Source organism: Cynocephalus volans, chromosome X, assembly GCF_027409185.1.
Source record: "Cynocephalus volans isolate mCynVol1 chromosome X, mCynVol1.pri, whole genome shotgun sequence".
Taxonomy (NCBI): Eukaryota; Metazoa; Chordata; class Mammalia; order Dermoptera; family Cynocephalidae; genus Cynocephalus; species Cynocephalus volans.
The window spans coordinates 125047124-125072838 of record NC_084478.1 but is presented as its reverse complement, the minus strand read 5'-3'; the positions used below and the strand labels follow the sequence as shown (position 1 = coordinate 125072838).

The 25715-nt window shown below is 34.0% G+C and overlaps 1 protein-coding gene and 1 non-coding gene across 3 annotated transcripts in view; both read left to right on the top strand.

The window, feature by feature from the left end:
* LRCH2 (leucine rich repeats and calponin homology domain containing 2) overlaps positions 1 to 14959 on the top strand; it is a 121704-nt gene extending 106745 nt beyond the window's left edge. Inside the window, exons 16-21 of one of the 2 annotated variants that reach the window (XM_063083882.1) lie at positions 3364 to 3414; positions 6110 to 6167; positions 6927 to 7039; positions 7231 to 7368; positions 7521 to 7598; positions 14840 to 14959. In XM_063083882.1, coding sequence (XP_062939952.1) covers positions 3364 to 3414; positions 6110 to 6167; positions 6927 to 7039; positions 7231 to 7368; positions 7521 to 7598; positions 14840 to 14959 — 558 coding nt within the window. The remainder of the gene's footprint in view (positions 1 to 3363; positions 3415 to 6109; positions 6168 to 6926; positions 7040 to 7230; positions 7369 to 7520; positions 7599 to 14839) is intronic. The other variant, XM_063083883.1, reaches the window with a different exon arrangement.
* LOC134368825 (small nucleolar RNA SNORA35) lies at positions 4183 to 4311 on the top strand. Its single transcript, XR_010022522.1, has one exon. It is a non-coding gene; the product is annotated as a small nucleolar RNA SNORA35 (small nucleolar RNA).
* Positions 14960 to 25715: the final 10756 nt, after the last annotated feature.

The window sequence follows — 25715 nt, the reverse complement described above, 5'->3', positions numbered from 1 at the left end:
TCAGTGAGTATCTAAATTGAGTGCCATCTTGTGGCCACCGGGATCCATTGTAAGGAGGCGTTTGAGTTTTAATGTCTCCGTGGAGGCCGAGAAATTGACCAGGAGACAGCCTGGAGGCTTAGAGTGTAGAGTACAGTAGAAAACAAGATGTTTAGGTTTAGATTGTGAGGATACCATTTAGGGGGTGGGAAAGGGAATGGGCGGTCCTGGTAGGAGAAGAATGCCACCAAGGAGTGTCCTCCCTGGTGTGCATCTTTTTGAGCGAGAAGCTGCCGACCAGCTAATGGAGCATCCTCCAATAGCTGGGGGGCACAAGAAAGATTCCCTCAGCCAGGTGCCTGGGCTTCGAGAATGAGAGAAAGCACAAGTCAGGGAATCCAAAATGAGACAGGACTGACCTACTGACTCACCCTGAATTGAGGCTGATGTTGGATGAGTTGGTCTGAAATGGCAAAAGAGAGAGAGTCCTGAGTGTACCCGGTTTCGGGAGGTCTGGGAAGGGCAGCTGGGAGGCAATTAGCCCAAGAGAGGGGATCATCCGATGGTCCAGCCAGGACCCTTCCCAGGTTTTGGCACCAAAATGAAAGAAAGTGAGCCAAAATGCTGGGTACCATTCAAGCTTTATTAAAGGAAGAAAAATCTGCTGGGCTGCACTCAAAATGGCGTGCAGCAGTGGCTAAAGGGAGTGCGTAGGCTTATATGGGTTGGTGGGCATGAAAAACGCAGGCAGAGACGGGGAGAGGGTGCTGGTGTGTAGGATAAGGCTGACAATTGGTGCTGCTGTGGTGGGTAGGGCTGACGTAATCAAGATGGGAGGTACCTCTAGGCAGGAGTAGAAGAGTTTCTTTGTCTAAGAAAACCATGAGATAGGGTAAAGACTGGTGGCCATTTTGTATTCCATATGGCGCTGGTCGCATATGGGATGACGCCAGTTGTGTCCAAGATGATGCGGCTGCATCCAAGGTCCATCAGTGGTCAATTGAGATTTTTTTTTTTTTAAGAAGTACTTTTAGGAACCCTTTCTACAAATTCTATGCACTATTTTAAAATTTAAAATTAGATTTTTACAGTTCATGCATTCCCATAATTTTTTTCTATTGCATCAGTTTAAGATATGCAGCAGCTAGCATTGTTGAAATAATACGTTCTCATCACCATAAATATTTAAGTTTTGTGTATTTTTAGTTGGAGAAATTGGTAGTTAATTTCATGTTGGGTACTTGGCAGGGCTTTTAAAAACGCCTTTATTTTTCCAAATGTCCACCAGCCCAAATGCCCATCATCAGATGAGTGGATACGGAAAATGTGGTACATCTACACAATGGAATACTACTCAGCTATAAAAACGAATGAAATACTGCCATTTGCAGCAACATGGATGGACCTTGAGAGAATTATATTAAGTGAAACAAGTCAGGCACAGAAAGAGAAATACCACATGTTCTCACTTATTGGTGGGAGCTAAAAATTAATATATAAATTCACACACACACACACACACACACACACACACACACACACACACACACACAAACCGGGGGGGGGGGGAGAAGATATAACAACCACAATTATTTGAAGTTGATACGACAAGCAAACAGAAAGGACATTGTTGGGGGGGAGGGGGGAGGGAGAAGGGAGGGAGGTTTTGGTGATGAGGAGCAATAATCAGCCACAATGTATATCGACAAAATAAAATTTAAAATAAATAAATAAATAAATAAATAAAATAAAATAAAAACGCCTTTATTTTTAGGAAATAGAATCACACAGGGAAAAATAATGAATAGAGCCAGATGATTTATCTTTTCCCAGCCCAGATGCTGATTTCTCTCCTTGGTCTCTCCAGTGGAATTTTCTGGGGTAAATAAAATGCAGTTATGCCAGTAGCTTGTCATCTTTTCATTGTTAGTATCTAAGATTAAGCCTGAATGACATATTTTGTGTGGGTATGTTTGGTAATATTTACCTGTATGTGAACACAATCAATTCCTCTACACCTGCCTCTAGCTTTCCATTGCACAAGCTCCACAAGACCTCAGTTTGACCTTAAGTATTGATTGCCAGGGCATGGCTTCACTGCATGGTCTCTAGAGTGGCTTTACCAGCTCTCAAGTCTTCAATGAATAACACTGTGTACCTGTCGATGCTTTTCAAATTTACATCTCTTTTCCAGAATTCTCCCATGAGCTTCATTACCTTGTAATCTTGTATCCATCTTCCTACTTGTTTAGAATCTCTGCTGGATATATCTCATAGACCCATGCAGTCAGAATGATCGTTTCAAAGAACACAGATATAATCAGGTCATCCCTTTGCTTAGAAACTTTCAGTTTATCCCCATAACTTAGAAGGTAAATCCTAGATCCTTCTTGATAAGGCCCTGCTTACCACATCAGCCTCAACTCACAATTTTTCCTCCTTTCACCTTACCTTCCAGCAATACAGAACTGCTCAAAGTTTTTCTGTATTCATCCTTCCATTTATTGCTCCTGTGTCTTTTATTATTCTTGTCCTCTCATCTTGGAATGTTGTTCCTTTTCTTTTTTTCTGGTAAGCAGTTTTTTACTTAGTCTTTACTTTCTCAGTAAACTTGTCTTTTTCCACCATCCCCATTGTCTCTCCAAGTGCCCCTTATTTGTCTCATAATATGCCATGCATAGCTCCCAGTTGTACAAAAAATGTTGTATTACCTGTACATATGAATCTATTTTCTTCCTAGCCTGAGAGATCCTTGAGTGGATATTTTACTAAATTTCAGTACTCCCAGTGTCTAGCACAGTGTCTGACATGTGATAGGTAGCCAATAATCATTTGTTGAATGAATGAATAAGTGTTCTATGTGCTGTACATATTTAAGGTTAAATGTCAGGGTTTTTGTATTTGGTTGGCAGTAGAATAGTCATTAAAAAATAAGGGAACATTTAATGTTTTATTCAATTAAATTCTTTCTAATTATTTCTAAGCCTATATTAAATATACTTAATTTTCCAGATAAAACTTTTTATTTTGGGTGATGGAGGTTTTACATGCCTTCATTTGCATGTCTCAAAGTGTAACACATCATTGTTATTGTATGTAGAGAGTACCTCTCAAACTTTAAAGTGCTCATGAAAGTACTTAATACTTGGGGATCTTATTGAAATGTAGATTCTGATTCCTTAGGGACCTGAGATTCTGCATTACTAACAGACTTCCAAAGAATGTGCTGTTCCCAGACCACACTTTGAGTGGCAAGGTGCTAGATTGTATTCTAGATTCTTCCTTTAGCAGTTGATGAAAACAATTTTTGGTTTTCTTTTTATATGTTTAAATCATCATTTGTATTTTAATTTCATCTTTCATCTTTTACTTTTTATATTTTAGCAAGACAGTGATAACACTAATATGTCACCACAATCTCCAGTATCATCTGAGGTACAAGTTCTGTTTTTACACACACACACACACACACACATTTAACGTTTTCTTTGTTTTACATAGGGTTCTTACTTACCTCTTCTTTCTAACCTCATCTTTATTTTTACTGTATAACTTATTCACCCATATTTAAAAATTCATGGTAGGTTAGTTTGTGCAAACCTTCTAGCCTGTAAAAAATTCTAAGTGAAAGAAAGTGAGTCGAGATGCCAGTACTGTTCAAGCTTTATTAAAGGAAAAGAATCTGCTGGGCTGTGTTCAAAGTGACAGGAACCCCGGGGCTGCCCTCAAAATGGGGGACGGCACCAGTTGTGGAGGTGGTAGAGCTTATATAGGGTGCCAAGGGCTGGCTGATATAATCAAAGAGGGGCATGATGCTAATATGGAAGCTATGCAAACAGGGTGGAGAATTGCGCCCTTGCAGAAGCAAAAGGATTTCTGTTTAAGTCATGAGGCTTCTCGTAAAGGGAAGGGGGGAGTGGTTTGGTGCTGGAGTGGAAGACAAGGCCGGTGGCTATTTTGTGCTTATTGTGTGCACAGTGGTGCCAGTCACATCCAAGATCCATCACTAAGAATACCATCTTTTCATACAAATATTTATAGTAAATGTCACTTGTTTGTTTATGGTTTTTTTATTGGAAAATGTCGGTAGAACACAAAAGAGAATTCACTTTATAAAATGTATGCTTTCTAGTTCATCTGTATTTCAAAATAAATGATGTATTTTAATAACAGCTTTAAAATTTTAAATTTGAAGAAATACTTCAGCATTGTGCAATGACCTTTGGTTTTTCTTGTAACCAGTTAGGTCTGAAAGCAATGCAAGAGAAACTTCCTTTTTCCACGAGAAACATCCCTGCAGTGGGTTGTTCCTATCGACAGGAGGTTACACATTTACTGGCATCATAGATCTAAGAGGGGTTTTATGGGGAGAACAGGTGCATGAAAGTTACAGTTTCTGAATTCTCAGTAAAATTCTCTGGTGGTTTGAATGACTTTCTTCTAATTCAGTTAAACTTACTGCTTTACAACAAGATAAATTTTTTAAAAATTCTAAAAATTATCTTTTCTACTTCAAACTGCCTTATTTAGTATTCCAAAGTGTGTTGACATTAGGAAATAAATGATTATGTATTTGTTTGGTGAATTCAGGACTTTGAATGTTTGGGTGGTCCAAATTCACTGTTACAAAGATAGTATCTCATTATATGTAACTGGTGTTATTTTTTTTAAAAGCCAATATTCCTACTCTATTGTTTTGGGTGACTTGCATTATAAAACTTTTAAATGGACTTGGAGATTAGTTTTATAAACATGTTTTTAAATTATTTATATGGCAGATAAAACGGTATACATTCTTTTAGTAAACAATTTAAATTAGGGTATCCTAAAATCAGTCTTTGTTATATGCTTTTGTAAATCCTTTCTTTTACTTTAAGTTGTAACAAATGTAAGCATATAAGTGACTACTATTATTTGCCTAGTCACTTTGATTTTATGATCTATGCTCCTTGGGGAGAGTATTAGTGTCAGTTTTCCCAAATAAATTACACGTTTTTAAAATATATTTTTGCTTGCATTAGGGTAAGTGAAATTTTCATCTAAGAATTCATAACAATTTAACCAAAACAATGAAAACAATCTGTGAGGCTTGTGGATTTCGAGGGTGGTGAGCATGTGTTTTGGCAGCTCAACTAACATTCAATTTGGACAGCATATCACATGTTAATCAGCAGAAGATTCAGATAACCTATAGAATTCTGATTGCTTCAATATCACGTGTGAAAGGAGAATGGTAAAACCTATTAGTGTAGTGCTTTACTGTTAAAAAAGTGCTTTCCCGTAAATTGAACCTAAAGGTAGTCCCATGAACTAGGTATCATTCTCATCATTTTACAGCTGAAGAGACCGTTAATTTTCCTAAAGACCCTAGTCGATAAATGACAGAGAAGTGACTGAAGGCTAGGCCTACGTACTTCGCAGAGTTGTTGCACAGATTAAATAAGATTACATTATTTGATCACTCTATAATTTGCAAAGTTCTTTCACTTAGTTATCTCATTTATTCTTCACAATGACCCCATTTGAAAGATGAAGAAATAATCACAGAGAAATTAAGTGTTGTGCTCAAGACATAGCCTCAGCTTTCTGACTCCAAGTTCAGATTTGTCTAATATACCACATATCTTTCCACAGCACACCACTGCGTGTAAAAGCACTTTAAAACAATGTGCATTCAAACAGAAGAGATAATTTATCATCTATCATTTTGCAGCCTCTATTAGTATGAATATGTAGATTGGCCTCAGATTATCCACTGTTAAGTGTCACCATATACATAGGCAGTAAATGTTTTTAAATTCACTTATCTTTTCATTGAAGTTTACTTCGTTTTTTGGAGACTTCAATCTGGTTCTTTTAAAAAAATAGTATCTACTTTATCTACTTTGATAATGTTTTTTTTAAAAAAATTCTTATACTATGAGAAGTTTTTAAAGGTGTATGTAGTCAGGTCAATTAGCAAATATTTATTGACATTTAAAAAGTGAAATGGATCAACTTGAATAGACATACAAGTTACCTTTCTCTATTAATCATGGAAAAAATAAGTATTTCTCAAGTTGGAATGGATATGAATAAGTACCTTGATTACTTTGAAAGAAAAGACGTTTTATTTGTTTTCTGTTTTTAGGAGTATGACAGAACTGATTGTTTTTCACATGGTCCCTTTGGCTTGAAGCCTCGATCAGGTAAATATATATTCTGTAAATAAAATGTATTGGTTATGTTTGAAGCTAGAGTTTCCCAGCTTAAATGGGACTGATTCCATAGTTTTAAGTACGCATGGATACTTTCCCCTCTCCTAAAAGTAATTTTCTCTTACCTTATTTGTCTTTCCAATTCCCATTCCCATTTCTTTCTTCCTCTTTACCTTCAAGCTCCTGAAACCTCAGCTTTTTGCCTTAGATATACTGCAGTCTTATTTCTACTCTACTGTGACTGCTATTAGAATGACCACTCTGCCAGCAGACCAAACCCTGTTTGAAATTATAGTACTCCATTATATTGTGGTTTTAAAAAGGGATCTTTTCGCATTTGGCAAGCCCAAAAGAAAATGGATCCATGTTACTTGGCAAGGTATTGAATTATAGTTTTTATTCATGAATAACTGTATTGACCTTCAAGAATAATTCCTTTTTGTTTAAAGATAAAAGGCTGACATATGTTCAATAACCATTTTAACCTGGGTCATAAGTTTCTAATAATGTACGTTTAAATAAGAACATGTATAGGTGGTACAAATCATTGTACTTGTCTTCCCTGTTGCTTTCAATTATGCAGATAAGTAGAGTTCAAATATATTCTTTTAGAAATATTTAGAATGTATTAATAAATAATAGCGTTTTAAGCAATTTTGTACTGATTCTTATTATCATTCCTCTCTCCTCGTCAGTGGTTGCTGATTCCTATTAGCTTTGTAACGAGTGAGGAAATTTCTTTTTTTATAGCTTTTAGCCGCTCATCTCGCCAGGAATATGGAGCAGCAGATCCAGGCTTTACAATGAGAAGAAAGATGGAACATTTACGGGAAGAGCGAGAGCAAATACGACAACTTCGCAATGTAAGTCAGATTGACCTTTTGGATCTGCTTTGTAGAAATGGAATAGGTTTAACTTGGAAAATTAATAAGGTATATGGAATTTATTTTCAGTGCTCCTTTAAAATTCTTGGATTATATAACAATTAGTGATATAAATATATAACATATGTGTTGATATAATATCTGTGATTTGTGCCCATTTTTTTTAATAGAATCTTGAATCCAGGTTAAAAGTTATTTTGCCTGATGACATTGGAGCTGCACTGATGGATGGAGTTGTTCTTTGCCATTTAGCCAATCATATAAGGCCACGTTCTGTAGCTAGTATTCATGTACCATCACCAGCGGTGGTAAGTTTTGTCTACGATTTCTTAGTTCTCTAAAGGAAGATAGAGCTTCTTAAAACTGTCTTTAAATAATATACCTCAATATATTCAATTTTCAGTTTTGATTAAATTCTGTATGAAAATGCCTGAAAAATCATCTTTTTTTTCTTTTACAGCCCAAACTGAGCATGGCAAAATGTAGAAGAAATGTAGAAAATTTTCTTGATGCTTGTAAAAAGCTGGGTGTCTCGCAGGTAATTGTTATTTATCTAACAGAATGATCATTTAAGTATTAATTTATTACATGCAAACTGGGGTTTTTCTTCACAATAGCAATGAGTAATGCTTTCTGAACATGAAAATGAATACCTTCTCTTGGTACCTTCTACTAAGCCCCAGCTTTAACTGCAGCAGCTATGTAATGAATGTTTTAAATCTGCTTTTAAAGGTCACTTATAAAATAGCTACATATATGGAAAAGTTTACTAATCACACACATTATTGACTAAACATAACTTAGTGGTCATATTCATTTTATCTGATCAAGAACATTTGGATTCCTTTGTAAATCCATGGATACACTCTGATTAGAAGACTTGCATTCAATGTGAACAACCTTTTAAACTTTATTTAAAATGTCAAATTGGAAACTTAGTAGCATATTACGATAATTTTTTCACTGGACATACTTTGAAATTTGTAGGAATTGGCTTATGTTTTGCATATCAATTGAAATACTATAAAAATAATGATCAAAGCAGTATTGTGTATATGTAATAAAAATGTGTAGTCAAAATATTGCCTTTTTTGAAAACATAAACCTAACCTCAACATGATTGACTGTTGAGAGAAATAACATTGTTAGCAGATCACAATCAGGTTGTGCTTATTAAGCTCTCTTTTGAACAGTTTCATAATCTGGCCTATAGATCCCACTTTAAGCTCTTTTTTCAAATGAATAAATATAATTTAATATATAGGGAATCAGTGAATTTACTGTGTAATTTGGAAACCACATGCTGTTCTCTAGTTATCTTTTCTCTATGCTTGACATATGATATTTGAAATGTTTACTTCTCGAAAATGTTTATGTTCTTTCTTTTTTGTACTCTTAATCTCTTAGTAAGAAAATAGAGAATTTAAGAAGGTTTTTAATTTTTTTTCTCATCTATTGTTGCATTATATACATTTTCTTGTTTTGCCATTTTTTTAAGAGTTTAATTTTGGCCTCACTGTGTTTTACCCTGAACTCAGAAATGGCAATATATAATCAATTTTTGTATTTAGTTTTTTAAAAAAGATATTTTCTAATTTTTCCAGCTTTATTGAGGTATAATTGACATATAATAAAGTGCACATAAAGTTCACAGTGTAAGTTTTGACATACGCACACACCATTAAATCATCACCATGGTCAAAATAATGAGCATATTCACTACCTCCTCCCAAAGTTTCCTTGTGTCTTTTTGCAATGTTTTCTTCCCCAGGCAACCACTTATCTGCTTTCTGTCATTATAGATTAGCTTGCACTTTCTAGAGTTTTATATTAATGGAAACATAAAATATGTATGTTTGTTTTCTGTCTTTTCTCAGTTTTCATAATTATGTTAAGTCTCATTAGTGTTATTGCATGTGTAAATAGGTTATTTCTTTTTATTTCTGAGTATTGTTTCATTGCATGGATATACCACAATTTGTTGATCCATTGACCTTTGGGTTGCTTTCAGTTTTAGGGACTATTACAAATAAAGCTGCTGTGAGCATTTGTATACAAGTCTTTGTATGGATATAGACATTCTTTAATTTTTGGTAAATACCTAGTAGCAGAATAACTGGAACATATGGGAGGTACATGCTTAAAATTTTAAGAAAGTACAAAACTGATTTCCAAAGTGGTTGTACCATTTTACATTCCTTTCAGCAGTGGATGAGAGTTCCAGTTCCTCCACATCCTCACCAACATTTAGCATGATCATTCTATTAAAATTTTTAGTCATAATAGGTATGTACTAGCTTGCCAATGAAGTTCTAATTTGCATTTCCCTGAAGACTAATGATGTTGATCATCTTTTTAAGGGCTTATTTGACATCTGCATATCTTCTTTTTTGGAAGTGTAGATTCTAATCTTTTGTCTTTTTTAGTTGGGTGGGGTTTTTTATGATTGAGTTTGAGATTTCTTTATAAATTAAGGGTAAAGTCCTTTATCTGATCTTTGATTTACAATATTGTATCCTAGTCTTTGGCTTTTCTTTTCATTTTCCTTAAAGTGTCTTTCAAAAAACAGGAGTTTCAGTTTTTGAAGTACAATTTATCATTTTTTTAACAAATTGTGTTTTTCATTTCAAACCTAAGAAATCTTTGTATAAACCACAGTCACATAGGTCTTCTCCTTCGTTTTCTTCTAGATGTTTTATAATCTTAGGTTTTACACTGAGGTCTATGATCAATTTTGAGTTAATTTTTGTATATGGTGAAAGGTATGGATTGAAGTTCTTTTTTTTAAGCCTGAAATTAGGTATATGCATTGATTTTTTTTTAAAAAAAACTCTTTATTGGGATATAGTAACTGATTTAAAGTATACACTTAAATGGTTTTTAGTACAGTCACAGAGTTGGGCAATAGTTGCAACAATCTAAGTTTAGAATATTTTTGTCTCCCCAGAAAGAAATCCCTTACCCATTAGCAGTCCTTCCCCTGTTCTGTCTCTATGGATTTGCCTATTCTGGACATTATATGTAATGAAATCATACTATATGGGCTCTTCTGTATCTGACTTCTTTTACTTGGTGTAATGTTTTCAAAGTTCATCTGTGTTGTAGCATAAATTAGTATTTCATTTCTTTTTATGGCTGAATAGCATCTCATTGTATGTACATACCACATTTTATTTATTCATTCATCAGTTGGTAGACATTTGGATTGTTTTTACTTATTGTTTTATTATGAATAACGCTGCTGTGAACATTCATGAATAACTTTTTGTTTGAACACTTATTTTCAGTCCTATTGTTTACATACCTAGGAGTGGAGTTGCTAGGTCATATGGTAACTGTATTTTTATTTTTGAGGAACTTCAACATGTTTTGCAAAGTGGCTGCACCATGTTACATTCCCACCAGCAGTATATGAAGGTCCTGATTTCTGTACATCCTCACAATGGTTACTGTCTACCTTTTTGATTCTAGCCATCCTAGTGAGTGTGAAGTGGTATCTCATTGTGGTCTTGATTTGCATTTCCCTAATGGTTAATGGTGTTGAACACCTTATCATGTACTTATTGATGATTTGTATATATTCTTTGCTAATGTTTATTCAATTCAAATTCAGTGTCCATTTATTCATCTTTTTATTATTGAGTTGTAGGAGTTCGTTATATATTCTAGATACAAGTTGCTTATGAGATACATGATTTGAAAATATTTTTGACCATTGTGTGGTTTGTCTTTTCACTTTCTTGATGGTATCATTTGCAGCACAAAGCTTTTAATTTGATGAAGTCCAGTTTATCTCTTTGTCCTTTTGTTGCTTGTGATTTTGATGACATATGTAAGAAAACGTTGCCTAAACCAGGGTCACAAAGATTTACACCTGTATTTTCTTCTAAAGTTTTATTGTTTTACTTATTACATTTAGGTGTGTAATCCACTTTTAGTTCTTTTTTATGCATGGCATGAGGTAGGGGTCCAAATTCATTCCTTTGCATGTGGATATCCAGTTTTCTCTACACCATTTGTTGAGAAGACTCTTCTCTCTGCCATTGACTTGTCCTGGCACCCTTTTTGAAAATCAATTGACTATAAATGTAAGGCTTTATTTCTGAACTCTCAATTCTTTCCCATTGAATTCCTTATGCCAATATCACACTATCTTGCTTATTGTAGCTTTGTGGTACCTTTTGAAATTAGGATATGTGAGCCCTCCATCTTTGTTCTATTTCAAGGTGCTTTTGGCTGTACTGGGTCTCTTGCATTTACATATCAATTTTAGGATGGATTAGCTTGTCAATTTCTATAAGGAAAGACAGCTGGAATTTTGTTAGGGATTACACTGGATCTCTAGAACAATTTGGAGAATGCTGTCATGTTGACAATATTTAGTCTTCTGATCTATGAGCATAAGATGTCTTCCCATTTATTTAGATCTTTTAAAATTTATTTCAATAATGTTTTTTACTTTTCAATGTTTGAGACTTTCATTCTTTTGCTAAGTCTTTAGTATTTTATTCTCTTTTGTGCTATTGTAGATATAGTTATTTCCTTATTTTCACTTTCAGTTTTTTTATTGCTATTGTATAGAAATACAAGTGATTTTCTTTCATTGATCTTGTGTTCTGCAACCTTGCTGAACTTGCAACCTTGCTGAACTCATTTATTAGTTCTGATAGTTTTTTTTGTGTGTTTTTATTCCTTAGAATTTTCTCTGTACAAATCACATTCTCAGCAAAGAGAGGTAATTTTACTTTTCATTTCTTCTTCTTGCCTAATTGCCCCTGCTAGAACCTCTAGCTAAAGAGTGGACATCTTGTCTTGTTCTTGTTCTAAGGGAAAGTATTTAGTCTTTCATCATTTAGTATATCAACTGTGGGTTTTTGGAGATGCCCTTTTATGACTTTGAGGAATTTCCCCAAGTTCATTGTGTTTTATTGTGAGTATTCAGTCTTTCAAGCAACATTAGTTTAAAAGCCTATCTTTTCTCTATTCATTTGCCTTTGTATCTGTATCAAAAACTATTTGTCCATATGTTCATGGGTTTATTTCTGGATTCCCTATTAGTTTCATTGACCCTTTTCCCACTATATTTACCTGAGTAAAACACTGTCTTGCTCACTGTTCATTTTGAAATCAAGTAGCATTAGTCCTCTAACTTTGTTCTTCTTTTCCAAAACTGTCTTGGCTATTCTAGGTCCCTTGCATTTCCATTTAAATTTAGAATAAGCTTGTCAGCTTCTCCAAAAAATGAAAAAAAACTGATAAGATTAGTGTAGGAATTGTGTTGAATTTATAGAACAACATAGGGAAATTATATCTTAACAATATTGAGTCTTCCTTTTCATGAACAAATAATAACCCTTTATTTACTTAGGTCTTCTTTAATTCCCTCAGCAATGTTTTGTAGTTTTCACTGTATAGGTCTTGCAGATTTATCTTTAAGTATTTCATATTTTGCATGATGTTATATATGTGGTTGTTTAGTTTTAATTTAATTTCTAATTGTTGCTAATATGTAGAAATGCAATTGGTGTTTATGTATTGATCTTGTATCTTACAATCTTGCTGGACATACTTATTAGTTCTAGTAGCTTTTGTAGATTTCATAGAATTTTCTGTAGGAATATTCATGTTATCCATGACTAGAAATTTTTTCTTCTTCCTTTCTGAACTGAATGTCTTTTATTTCTTTTTCTTGCCTAATTTCCCAGACCAGATCTTTTAGTACAATGTTGAATAGAAGTGGAAACAGTGGACATCTTTAAGTGGATTTTTTGAGGAAAATTTCAGTCTTCTACCCCTGAGTATTATGCTAACTGTGGATCTTTCGTAGGTGACATGTTGGGGAAGTTCCCTTCTGTTTCTAGTTTGCTGAAAGTTCTTATCAGGAATGGAAGTTGGATTTTGTCAAGTGCTTTTTCTATATCTACTGATCAGTTTTTTGTTTTCTTTTTAGTTTGTTAATATTTGAATTACATTGATTTTCAGATGTTAGTTAATTCAGTCCTGGATTTCTGGGATAAATTCCACTTGATCATGATGGATTTTGTTTTTGTCATTATTGTTACTGTTTTTATGTTGTTGTTGCATTTAATTTTTTAAAACTTTGTTTAGATGTTTTGTTTGCATCTATGTACATGGGGATACTGGTTTTTAGTTTTCTTTTCTTTTAATGTCTTTGCCTTTTGTTATCAAGGTAATGCTGACCTCAAAATGTGTTAGGAAGTATTCCCTTCTCTTCACTTTTTTTGAAGATTCTGTGTATAATTGGTATTATTTCTTTTTAAAATATTTAGTCAAATTCATTAATAACCCATGTGGGCCAGGGGTTTTCTTTGTGTAAAGTTTTTAAACTAGTTTCAATTTCTTTAATAGATATAGGGCTATTATGATTACCTGTTTCTTCTTGAAGTTTTGGTGTATTGTTTTGGTGTATTGTGTCTTTCAAATAATTCATTTGTTTCATCTAATTTATTAAAGTTGTTTATAACGTCTCCTTGTCATCATTTTAATATTTGTAGAATATCTTGTGATGACACTTATCTTATTTCTGATATTGGTATATTGTGTATTTGCTCTCTTTTTCCTTATTAGCTATAGGTTTTTGAATTTTTAAAAATCTTCTCAGTGAATTTTATTTTCATTAATTTTTTTCTATTGTTTTCTGTTTCTTACCTTATTCTTTTCCTCTCCTTTGTTCTTCTATTTGCCATTATTTTAATTTGCTCTTCTTTTTTTAGTTTCTAAGATGGGAGCTGAAATCATTGATTTGAAACCTTTTTTTTCCCTAATATACACTTTAGTGGTTATTCAAAGAAATAAGCAAAATGTTAGGATGGCAACAAATGTAGCAATAAGAAAAGAGATGAGAAGATAGTTTTCAAGAACTCTTTTTGGGATATCATCAGTAGTATTTGGTGAATGGGTTATGGTAGTAAAGAAGAAAGAGAGGACTGTTATGATTCTCAGGTTTATGTCACTGGAGATTGAAGAGTATATTACCGACTGAGATATAGAATACAGAAGGACTAGTTAATTTGGTGGAGAAGTAGTTCTGGCATCAGGATGGAAGGGATAGTTAAAACTATGGGAATAGATGAGAATACCAAGGAGAAGATATAGTATAAAAAGGCAAGAGGGTGAAGACAGAACCCTTAGAAACATTTAGGATGGTAGAGGAGGATCAGTGAAGGCTAATTAAAGCTATTTCACAGTTGCTGTCAGAAAAGTTGAAGAGGTAGGAAGAGTGGTGTCACTTTAGACAAGGGAGAGGATAAGGTTTCAAGAAAGACTTTAAGCAAAGGTGTGATATGACAGAGCGGTCAAGTAGACATGCACAACATTTGGCATTTAAGAAGGCATTTTTAGAGTGGTCAAGTAGACATGCACAACATTTGGCATTTAAGAAGGCATTGGTGATTTTAACCAGAGAAATTTTAGTGGGCAGATGCTTTAGGGGTAGGTGTAAGATAGCAGTGGTTGAGTAGTAAATGGGAAAGGCTGAAGTGGCAGCCTATTCTTTTACAAACGTTTTCTGTGTAGAGAAGGAGGTTCAGGTATAGAGTGACAGCATTTCAGATAAGGCCGACCTCTATAATCATTTCCTTAGTATAAGGTAAGAATCTAAACACATTTTAGATTACAATATTTATAAGAGAAAAGTTAGAATTGTCTAGTTTTTACTTGAAGTTTTTCAGAAAGCAGGTTTAAAAATCTGATCCTGACTTACATTTTAGTATGCTACTAAAAAATGAATGTATAAGTATCTTTTTTTTTATTTTCCAGGAAAGGCTGTGTTTGCCTCATCATATTTTGGAAGAACGAGGTCTTGTGAAAGTTGGTGTCACAGTTCAGGCACTTCTTGAATTACCTACAATCAAGGCATCTCAGCTTTCAATGGCTTGATATAACATTTTAAAATCATAAGTGTATAGTTCCACTTATTTGAAGTGATTTCAGAATAAAATCTCAAATTCATGAATAAGAATGTCCAGTTAAAAGTAGTTTGCCTTAGGTCAAGCTTTAGGGCTTTTAAAAAAATTACATTAAAACATCAGACTTAAACTTTGAATTACCTAATCTTTTGGGGGAAAACTGGATTAATTTAACAAGAGTTTTTGATAAATTCAAATTCTCTTTTTTCTAAGTCAGTTGATAGCCTTCATTATTTTTCAGAAAGCAGATTGATACTAAATTTAAAATGTAGTTTCAATTTAATAGTCATATTAGGCTTAATTTTTTTACATCGGAGCATACTAATAAACATCTGGATAAAGGTAATCATTTTTTAGCAATTTAAAACAATTCTATATTTGAGTTACTTAATACACTTCTAATTCTACCTTATACACAATTTCTTCAGTCTTTGGTCTTAGTTTTTTAGAAAAAAATGAGTAGTAAAAACAAAACTGGCTTTATATTAAATTCTTTTAGTATTACAGGTTGGTGCCAAAATATTTTCAGTTGTACTGTAGATTGTTTACATGTGAAGTGCCTGTGTAATTGATGAATCTCATATATAGTCTTAAGCATTTTTGCAATTTTTTTATGTATTAACAGAGTCAATGGAACTTTAAAGTATTTTAGTAGATTTTGTAAGGTCAGTAATATGTGAGGATTTAAATGTGCCTCACATTTCAACATTTGTGGTTTTTTTCATTAGTCCATTGCAGTTTTCCTTAAATTGGTTATTTCATGTTGCCAAAAAAATTTAATATGCTTAATTTATGCTATTTAACTTTGCAGAACTAAATCATCTTTTAAAATGTATTATTTGAAAAGTATTTTATTTCTGTATTGAAAATGTTACACAAAGCAGTAAGGTTTTTGAGAACTAGCAAAGTATGAATTATCAAGGACATTTTGATAAATGTCCTGCCAGAGTTTGGGTTTGTATCTTGACTTTCAGGAACATTACATCAGTGCTGCCTTATCTATATTCAGAGAGCAGCAATTGAGGAATAGGTTTTTATTTGAAATCTGGCCATTTTTTGGATCCTGTAAACTTTGCGATCCTCAATTAACTTGATGTTGCATTAAATACAGACCAGTCTATAAATATTTCATGAGATACTATGTTACATAAAGTCCTTGTTTAATTTAGAGATGGATAAATTTATGTTAGTAGTAGTGCAGGAATTTTTCAAAAACACTACTGTAATGAATAACTCTGTTTCTTGTAGAAGAACCTTAATAATTACTTTTGTAGTAGCCAAGCAAGTATCATATCTTAAATATGTGATCATTTGCACTTGTTACCTCTTACTATGGATGCAACTTATTAAAAATGTTGGCCTGGGTATTTCAAAGGGTATATGTAAAAGGTAAAAGTGTGCCAAATGGTATAATAAGGGTTGGTTTAGGAATAACTCTTCTTGTTTTGATCAGTTGGCATGAAGCCATATAATAAAATTTTGGCTTTAGAACACAGGTGTGTTTTTTACATCCCCCAAGGGTCAAATTGGAGCTTTTTAAGTATGAAAGCTTTTTATGACTAAAACATTTAAGAATTAAGTTATGAGTAATTTATTACTTTAAATATTTGAGCTAATTAGTTGTTATTTTTCAGTTGAATCAAAAAAAAAAAAAAAACCAAAAAAATTAAAAAAAACCAAACCTCATTGACATAATCAGCCTCCCTAGTGAAAATTTGGGTAATACAGGTAAAAATGGCAAATAAATAACTAGTTGATGAGTTTTTAATGTAGAAATTTGACAGTGTTACAAATTAAGTGACTGTTAAAAACTACAACAATCATTTGTGCTGCTTTCATAGTTATTGTGCTCTAGAACTCATCTTAGTAACCAATTTAGTGTTTGTTATTTTACAAGTAATTTCCTGTTTCATATCATTGAAATAGTAGTGAAGTTGTAGGCATTTCCTTATTGCTTTTTACTTACTTGTCAGTTAATTATTACTTTAAAGAGAAAATACACCAGAACTACACTGTAATATTCTTACTACAAAGCAAAATTCCATTTAAGATGGGTCCATCTGTAGTTCATATCATGGCAGTTCATTTACTATTGTGCCAACCAACCGGCAGCACCACCTCTAAAGTAGTTTCCCAGCATAGTCTCCAAGGACATTATGCCAAGGCTCTGATGTATTTCTTTCAGTAGTTTTTAAGTGTAAAATTTATTCTAAATGTTTTTATGGTTATTTTATATTTACTTTGTTAGTTATTGAATTAAGAATGACTATCATTATTTGAATGGGATTTGTGACCTAAAATATTTTATTAGGCCCTGAAAATTCAATAGATAGCTATTTCTGTTAAATTTTATTACTGTATGGCACAAGAAAGAAGTGATGTTGGATATATTAGAATTGAAGTAAGGAGTAAAATGCATTACTATTTGTTTAATAATTATCTTTACAGAATGCTAGTTTAATGACTTTTCTAACTGAATTTTTTGAAGAATTCAGAAATATTTGTATTGGTCACAGATCTATCATAATTGATTTTCTGATGCATTAAAAAATAAATGGAACGCTAAATGTAAATTACCGATGCAAACTGTGGATAAAGTTGAACGAAAAATTTTAAGTCTGGGATTTCTTTTTCTCCCTGTCTACCTCCTTTCTGACCACTACAGCATCCATATTTTGTCGGTATTTGATAGCTTGTGCCTGTGTTCCCTAGTATGGAAAAGTAGTCAGACTTTGAGTGGATATTCAAAGTAAGTTGTTTAAGAATCCTGATTCTCTTTACATCATGTTATTTTCAGTAGGTAATATTTTCTTAAAATAACAATAATTTTCTAAGATATCCTCATAAAATAATGTCACCTTTTTATAAGATAAACTTTATATAACATAAATGTTAATCGAAAACTTTACATAAAAGTTAGAATAGGTCAAACTATGATTATTTTTATTGTAGGTTTTAGTGTGTAATATGTAATTAAATTGTCCTTAGGCTATGTGATAAAAAATTAATCTTCCAATTTTAAGTAATTCTAATTTTAAAAAAAATTCACGTATTTTATTAAAATAACGGTTTATGATTCATCTTAAAATTAGAAAGTCATTTCGGGAAATAATATTAAAGATAATATTGCCCCCTGTTCTATAGTTACTCCCTAAAGTTTCAGATTTAAAGAAGTACTTAAGTAAGTACATATTTGGCATAAGTTGTTTGAAAACTATTATAAGTTTGTGACAGAATTTTGAATTATCTTTAGATAATAGTACTAAGCTTGTTTTCTGCTTTAGTAAATCTGGAGTTTTCATATTCTACATGGAATGGCCCTAGAATTCTCAGGAACCTATCCCAGCGTCCAGAGCACTCCATTACTGTATATTGGATTAATTTAGAAATACCCAGATATCTTCTGGAATTGGTAAATTGGAAAAATATCAAAAGCTATCTGTTTCTTAAGGTGCAGTCTTTTTTACTCCTGCATTTTAAAACTTAAAAATAATTCCTATGCTTATGGTGTTTAAATAGCTTAGAATTTCCACAGTAGTGTGTGTGTGTGTGTGTGTGTGCACGCGCGCGTGTGTGCATGCCTTGTACTCGATCTAGCTTCATAGTAATATTAATTTACTGTGTAAGAGTAGTTAGTATTTTAAGTGAGTGATGCTATAAGGTCTTTGCAACAGGTGCTGAACAGTTTTTAATAAGTCTCTATTCTGAAATGTGTTCTACTTTATTAAGGGCTTTGGGATTTTCTTTATGATTTTAAAAGGTGTACATGTGTTGTGATTAGTACTATTTCATATTTTTATTTTCTTTTAAAACATTTTAAACACACACGGCCATATAATTTTCAAGATAAAGGAAATTAGTCACACAAATACTATGTGATTATAAAATGGTCATATATATTCAAACAAGTTAATGTAATGTTAAAGTAGCAAACATTAAAGCAATACCTTCCTTTTTTGGAATGCTTAGAAAACATTAATTTTTTATGACCTTAATATCAGTCTTCTTGTTAGGCAACATCTCTTCCTGTGGTTTTAAGTTGAAAAATAATCATTCCTTCAGGCTACCGTGATAAATATAAAATGTAGGCCTTATACAAATGTACAAATATATATTTAATTCTAAATATTTATGATTTGTGATTGGCGCTCAAACTTTTAAAATTATTATTTTTATTGAAATGTAGTTAATTATACATATTTGTTGGGTACAGAGTTGACTATTAGTACTTGTGTATAATATATGATGGTCAAATCAAAATTATTATTAGCATATTCATCATTACTATATGTAATTATTCTCTCGCTGACCCCCCTCTCCCTCTGTCTCTCCCCTTTTCAATAACCCCAGTTCTGGTCTCTCCTGAAAGTACAATGTATTATTGTGATTGTTGTTTCCTTCCTTCTTTCTTTCCTTCCTTCCTTCCTTATTTAATTCTTAGCTCTCACTTATGAGTGAGGACATGCAGTATATCTTTCTGTGCCTGGCTTATTTCACTTAACATAATTTTCTCCAAGCTCATCCATGTTGCTGTGAATGGCAAAATTTCATCCTTTTTATGGCAGAGTAGTATCCTATTGTGTATATATACCACATTTTCCTTATCCAATAGTCTGCAGGTGGACATTTAGGTTGGTTCCAACTCTTAGTTATTGTATATAGAGCTGCAGTGAACATTGGAGTGCAGGTATCCCTTCCACATGATGATTGCCATTCCTATGGATGTATACCCAGAAGTGGTATTGCTGGATTGTATAGTAGTTCTATCTATAGTTGTTCGAGGAACCTCCATACCATTTTCTATAATGGCTGCACCAACTTACCGTCACACCAACAATGTAGGAGGGTTCCCCTTTCTCCACATCCTTGACCAGCATTTGTTATTCTGTCTTTTTGATAGTGGTCAGTCTAACTGGCATGAGATGATATCTCAGTGTGGTTTTGATTTGCATTTCCCTGATGCTTAGTGATACTGAGCATTTCTCCATGTGTTTGTTGGCCATTTATGTATCTTCCTCTGAGAAATTCCTATTCAGCTCCTTTGCCCATTGTTAAATTGGGTTAATTGTTACTGTTAAGTTGTTTGAGTTCCTTGTATATTCTGGATATTAATCCCTTGTTGAATGCATAGTTTGCAAGTATTTTCCCCCATTCTGTAGGTTGTTTTTTCATTCTATTAACTGTTTCTTTTGCTGTGCAGAAGCTTTTTAGTTCGATGTAATCCCATTTGTTTATTTTTTCTTTTATTGCTTGTACTTTTGGGGTCTTGTTCATAAAGTTTGTACCCAGTCCTACTTGCTGAAGTGTTTCCCGATGTTTTCTTTTAGGAGTTTTATAGTTTTTGGTTTTATATATGTCTTTATCCATTTTGAGTTGATTTTAGTTTATGGCAAGAGGTACAGCTCTAGTTTAATTCTTCTACATATGAGTGTCCAATTTTCCAGCACCACTTATTGAAGTGGCAGTCCTTCCCCTATATATGCTTCTGTTGTCCATGTCAAATATTTGTTGTTTGTAAGTATGGGGATTGATTTCTGGTTTCTCTGTTCTGTTCCACTGGTCAGAGTTTCTGTTTTTATGCCAGTAGCATGTTGTTTTGATTACTTTAGCTTTGTAGTATAATTTGAAGTCAGGTAGTGTAATGCCTCCAACTTTATTTATTGCTTTGGCTATATGGGGTCTTTTGTTGTTCCATATGGATGTTAGGATTGTTTTTTTTTTTTTTTCTGTTTCTGTGAAGAATGCCATTGGTATTTTGATCAGGATTGCATTGAATATGTAGATCACTTTGGGTAGTATGGATATTTTCACAATGTTAATTCTTCCAATACAAGAGCACAGAATGTCTTTTCAACTTTTGTGTCCTCTTCAATTTCTTTCTGCAGTGATTCATAGTTCTCTTTGTAGAGATCTTTCACCTCCTTGGTTAAATTGATTCCTAGGTGTGTTATCTTTTTTGGTGACTGTTGTAAATGGGCTTGCTTGCTTGATTTATCTTTCTGCTTGTTTGTTGTTGTAGTATAAAGATGCTACTGATTTTTGTATATTCATTTTCTATGCCTGCAACTTTACTGAAGTTGTTTTTCAGCTCTTAAAAGTTTTTTGGAAGAGTCTTCAGGGTTTTCTATATATAAGATCCTGTCATCTGCAGACAGTGACAGTTTGGCTTCATCATTTCCAGTTTGATTGCCTGTGTGCTCTGGGAATTACTTCCAATATTATACTAAATAGGAGTGGTGAGAGTGAGCATCCTTATGTTGTTCCTATTCTTAAAGAAAAAGCTTTCAGCTTTTCCCCATTCAGGATGATATTGGTGGTAGATTTCTCATATATGGCTTTTATTGTGTGGAGATATTTTCCTTCTATACCTAATTTGTTGAGAGTCTTTAATATGAAGTTATGTTGAATTATGTCAAATGCTTTTATGGCATCTATTGAGATGATTGTGTTTTTTATCCTTGACTTTGTTGATGTGGTGTATCACATTTATTGATTTGCATATGTTCAACAATCCTTGCAACCCTGGGATGAATCCCACTTGATCATGATGGATAATCTTTTTAATGTGCTGCTGTATCTGTTTGCTACTATTTGGTTGTGGATTTTTGCATCTATACTCCTCAAAGATACTTGCTTGCAGGTTTTTTGTTGTTGTTGTATCTTTGGTTTTGCTATCAGGGTGATGCTGGTCTCATAGAATGAATTTGGGAGAATGGCATCTGTTGCAGTTTTCTTTGGAACATTTTGAAAAGAATCGGTATTAATTTATCTTTAATGATTTAATACAATTCAGCAATGAAGCCATCCAGTCCTGGGCTTTTCTTTGTTGTAAGTCTTCTGATTACTGCTTCAATCTCCTTACTTGTTATTGCTCTGTTCAGGTTTTCTCTTTCTTTCTGGTTCAGTCTTGGTAGTTTGTATGTGTCTAGAAATCCATTTCCTCCAGGTTTCAAATTTGTTGGCACATATTTGTTCCTAATAGTCTCTAATGATTCTTTGTATTTTTCTGGTATCAGTTGTGATGTTTCCTTTTTCATTTCTCATTTTTGGTATTTCAGTCATCTCTCTCTTTTTTTAGTTAGTCTGGCTAATGTTTTGTCTATTTTGTTTATCTTCCCCCAAAACAACTTTTTGTTTCATTGATCTTTTGTGTTGTATTTTTGGTCTCTTTCATTAGTTCTGCTCTGATCGTAATCATTTCTTTCTGTCTAGTTATTTTGGGATTGGATTGTTCTCATTTTTCTAGTTCTTTGAGGTGTAGTGTTAGGTTGTTTATTTGAAATCTTTCTATTCTTTTGGTGTAAGCATTTATCACAATAAACTTCCCTCTTAGTATTTTGTGGTATCCCATAGATTTTGGTATGATGTGTCTTCATTATCATTAATTTCAAGAAATGTTTTGATTTCCTGTTTAATTCCTTCTTTGACCCATAGTTCTTTCAGGAACATGTTGTTTAATTTCCTTGTATTCATATGGTTTCCAAAGTCTCATTTGTTATTGATTTCTAGTTTTAATCCATTGTTATCTGAGAAGATACTTGAAATGATTTCAGTTTTAAAAATATGTTGAGACTGGATTTGTAAACTAACATGTGATCTATCTTGGAGAATGTTCCATGAGCTGATGAGAAGAATGTATTTTCTGTACTTGTTGAATAAAATGTTCTATAGATGTCTACCAAGTCAATTTGTCTAAAGTGTAGTTTAAATTCTGTGTTTTTCTTTTGATTTGTTGCCTTAAAGGTCTGTCTAATGCTGAGAGAGGGGTGGTCCGGTCACCCACTATTATCATATTGGAATCTATCTCTTTCTTTAGGTGTAATAGTGTTTGCTTTATATATCTGGATGCTCTGATGTTGGGTGCATATGTATTTATGATTGTTATGTCTTTTTGGTGGATAGATCCCTTTATCATTGTATAATGGCTTTCTTTGTCTTTTATAGTTTTGGTTTAAAGTCTGTTTTATCAGATAAAAGGATAGCTCCTACTGCTTGCTTCTGGTTTCTACTTGCATGATATATCTTTTACTAGCCCTCCACTATTAGTCTGTGTGTGTTTTTATAGGTGAGGTACATTTCTTGTAGGCAGCATATCATTTGGTTGAATGTTTTAATCCATTTGACCAGCTTCTGTCTTTTGAGTGGGTAATTCAGTCCATTTATATTAAGGGTTGTTATGAATGGTATTGTCTTACTCCTGACATTTAATTGCTTTTCATATGGTTGTTTTATATATCTTTTGTTCCTGTCTTTTTCTTTTATTGTTTGTCTTTGGTGTTCATTTGTTTTTTTGTTTGTTTGTTTGTTTTGTTTTTTTGAGGTGGTAAGATTTAGTTTCTTTCTCTTTCTTGTTTGCGTATTTGTTCTACCAGTGAGGTTTTTTCTTTCTCATGTATTCATTTTGGTGATTATTGTGTTTTTGGGTTCCATGTGCAGGATTCCTGTGAGGATTTCTTGTAGAACTGATTGTGCAAAAGTGAATTCCTGCATTTTTTTTATTGGCTGGCAAGTACACTGTATCCCCTTTGTTTCTGAAGGATAGTATTACTGGGTATAGTATTCTTGGCTGACAAGTTTTTTTTGTTTGTTTTGTTTTTCTTTTTTTTTTTAATGTACTTTGAATATATTATTCCATTCTCTTCTGGCCTGTAGGATTTCTGCTGAGAAGTCTACTGTTAGTCTGATAGGGACTCACTTATAAATGACTTGATGCTTTTCTCTTGCTGTTTTTAGTGTTCTCTCTTTGTCTGAGTTTTGGCAATTTGATTATAATGTGTCTCAGAGAGGACCTTTTTTGGATTGAATCTTTTTGGATACTTTGAGCCTCCTGGATCTGAAGGTCATTGTCTCTCCCTTTACCTGGGAAGTTTTCTGCTATCATTTCATTGAGTATGTTTTCAATGCCTTTTCCTTTCTCCTTTGCTTCCAGAACACCCATGATTTGGATGGTTGTGCACTTAAGGTTGTCTGCTAGCTCTCCTAGATTTTCCTCACTTTTTAAAATTTTGTTTTCCTTTTTTTTTTTTTTTTTGTCCACCTGGGTTATTTTGAAAAGACTACGTTTGAGATCAGAAATTATTTCTTCTGCTAGTTTAACTTCTGCTTGTTTACCTTCTGCTTATGCTCTCTATTGTAGTTTTTATTTCATTTAATGAGTGTTTCAGTTCCAGGAATTCTGCTAACATTCTTTTTTACAGTACTTATGTCTTTGTAAATTTCCTACTACGTGTCTTGGATTGTTTTGTCATTTTGTTTTGTCATCTATCTGAGTTTTCTTTATCTCACTGAGTTTCTTTATGCTTGTTACTCAGAATTCCATTTAAGACATTTCAAGGGTTTCCTGTTGTTTTGGGTCTGGTATTTGAGAATTATGGTATTTCTTTAGTGGTGTCATATTTTCTTGGTTTTTCATATTTCTAGTATCCCTATGTTAATGTCTGATCATCTGGTGGAGTGGTTGTTTCTGTTACTCTGGGGTGACTTTTGAGGAGAGAGACCCCCTCTTGTAGATTCATTTTATATTTCCCATTGGGTGGGGTGTTATAGTTTTGTTTCTGGGTAGAGGCAGTCTTCTATTTCCAGGTAGATTCAATGGTTCTATTTTGACTCAGTAGTTCCTGGTAGTCTCTGTCATTCTGGGGGACACTGGCAGCTACATCTGTGGCTGCAGCTGTGCGAGTGGCCAGGCGGATCGGCCCATGTGGGCAGGTAGGGCCATGTGGGCAGCTAGATGGCTGGGCCCATGTGGGTAAGTGGGACCACATGGGTGGCTGGAGCCATATGCAGGGGCTCTCTGGTGATGGGGGCCTGCACAGGTGGGGTGGGCCACATTGGTGGGACTGTGTGGGCAGCCAGGAAGTTTGAGCTATGTGGGCAGCTGGGGTGGCTCAGGCAGCTAGATCGCTGGGCTTATGCAAGCAGGTGGGGCCACATGGGCAGCTGTGCAGGTTGGGCCACATGGTTGACTGGTGGTTTGGGCCACTTAGACCTCTGAGGCCGCTAGGGTCATGCTGGCAGCTGTATAGCTAGACCCATGCAGGCACTTGGGGCTGTATGGCCGGGTGGTTGGAGTCATGTTGGCTGGGTCCAGGTGGATGGCTGGGTCCAGGTGGATGGCTGGGTGGGGCCCCATGGGCAGTATGGGCCATGTGATGGGATGTGCTGCATGTGATAACCTCCTGTGCAGGAAGAAGGGTCATGGCTCTGAGAGTAAACCATGGTGCACGTGAGCACGGTGGTTGTGGGAGTGGACTGGGGCTTGAGCAGGAGGAAGGTTACCTCTGGGAAGTGCTAACAGCTGAGCAGATTCTTTTTGCTGCAACAGAGAATTCCTCCTGTGGTGATCATGGTGTCAGAGGCACAGCAATGGCTGAAGCCACCTGCCTCTTTCTCCTCTCTACACCACCCTGCTTGGCTTTCATGCTCCACAGGTCCTCACCAGGTTCTCACTGCCCTCCCATGGTCTCCGACCAATGCTCTCTCCTGTGTTTAGCTGTCCATTCCTCACTCTGGTGTCTTTCTGTGGGAAGATCATGCATTCAACACCTCTAGTGTGCCATCTTGCCCCACCTTTGCAGGTCAAACTTGGAAGCACAGATTATTTTTCCCCTTCATAAAGCAAATGAGAAAAGGTATGTATTTCATTTATTTCTTTTTTTATAAAATAAATTTTATTGATTCAGAACATTTAGAATAACATTACTTGTTTTAATAGCTTTACAAAGGTG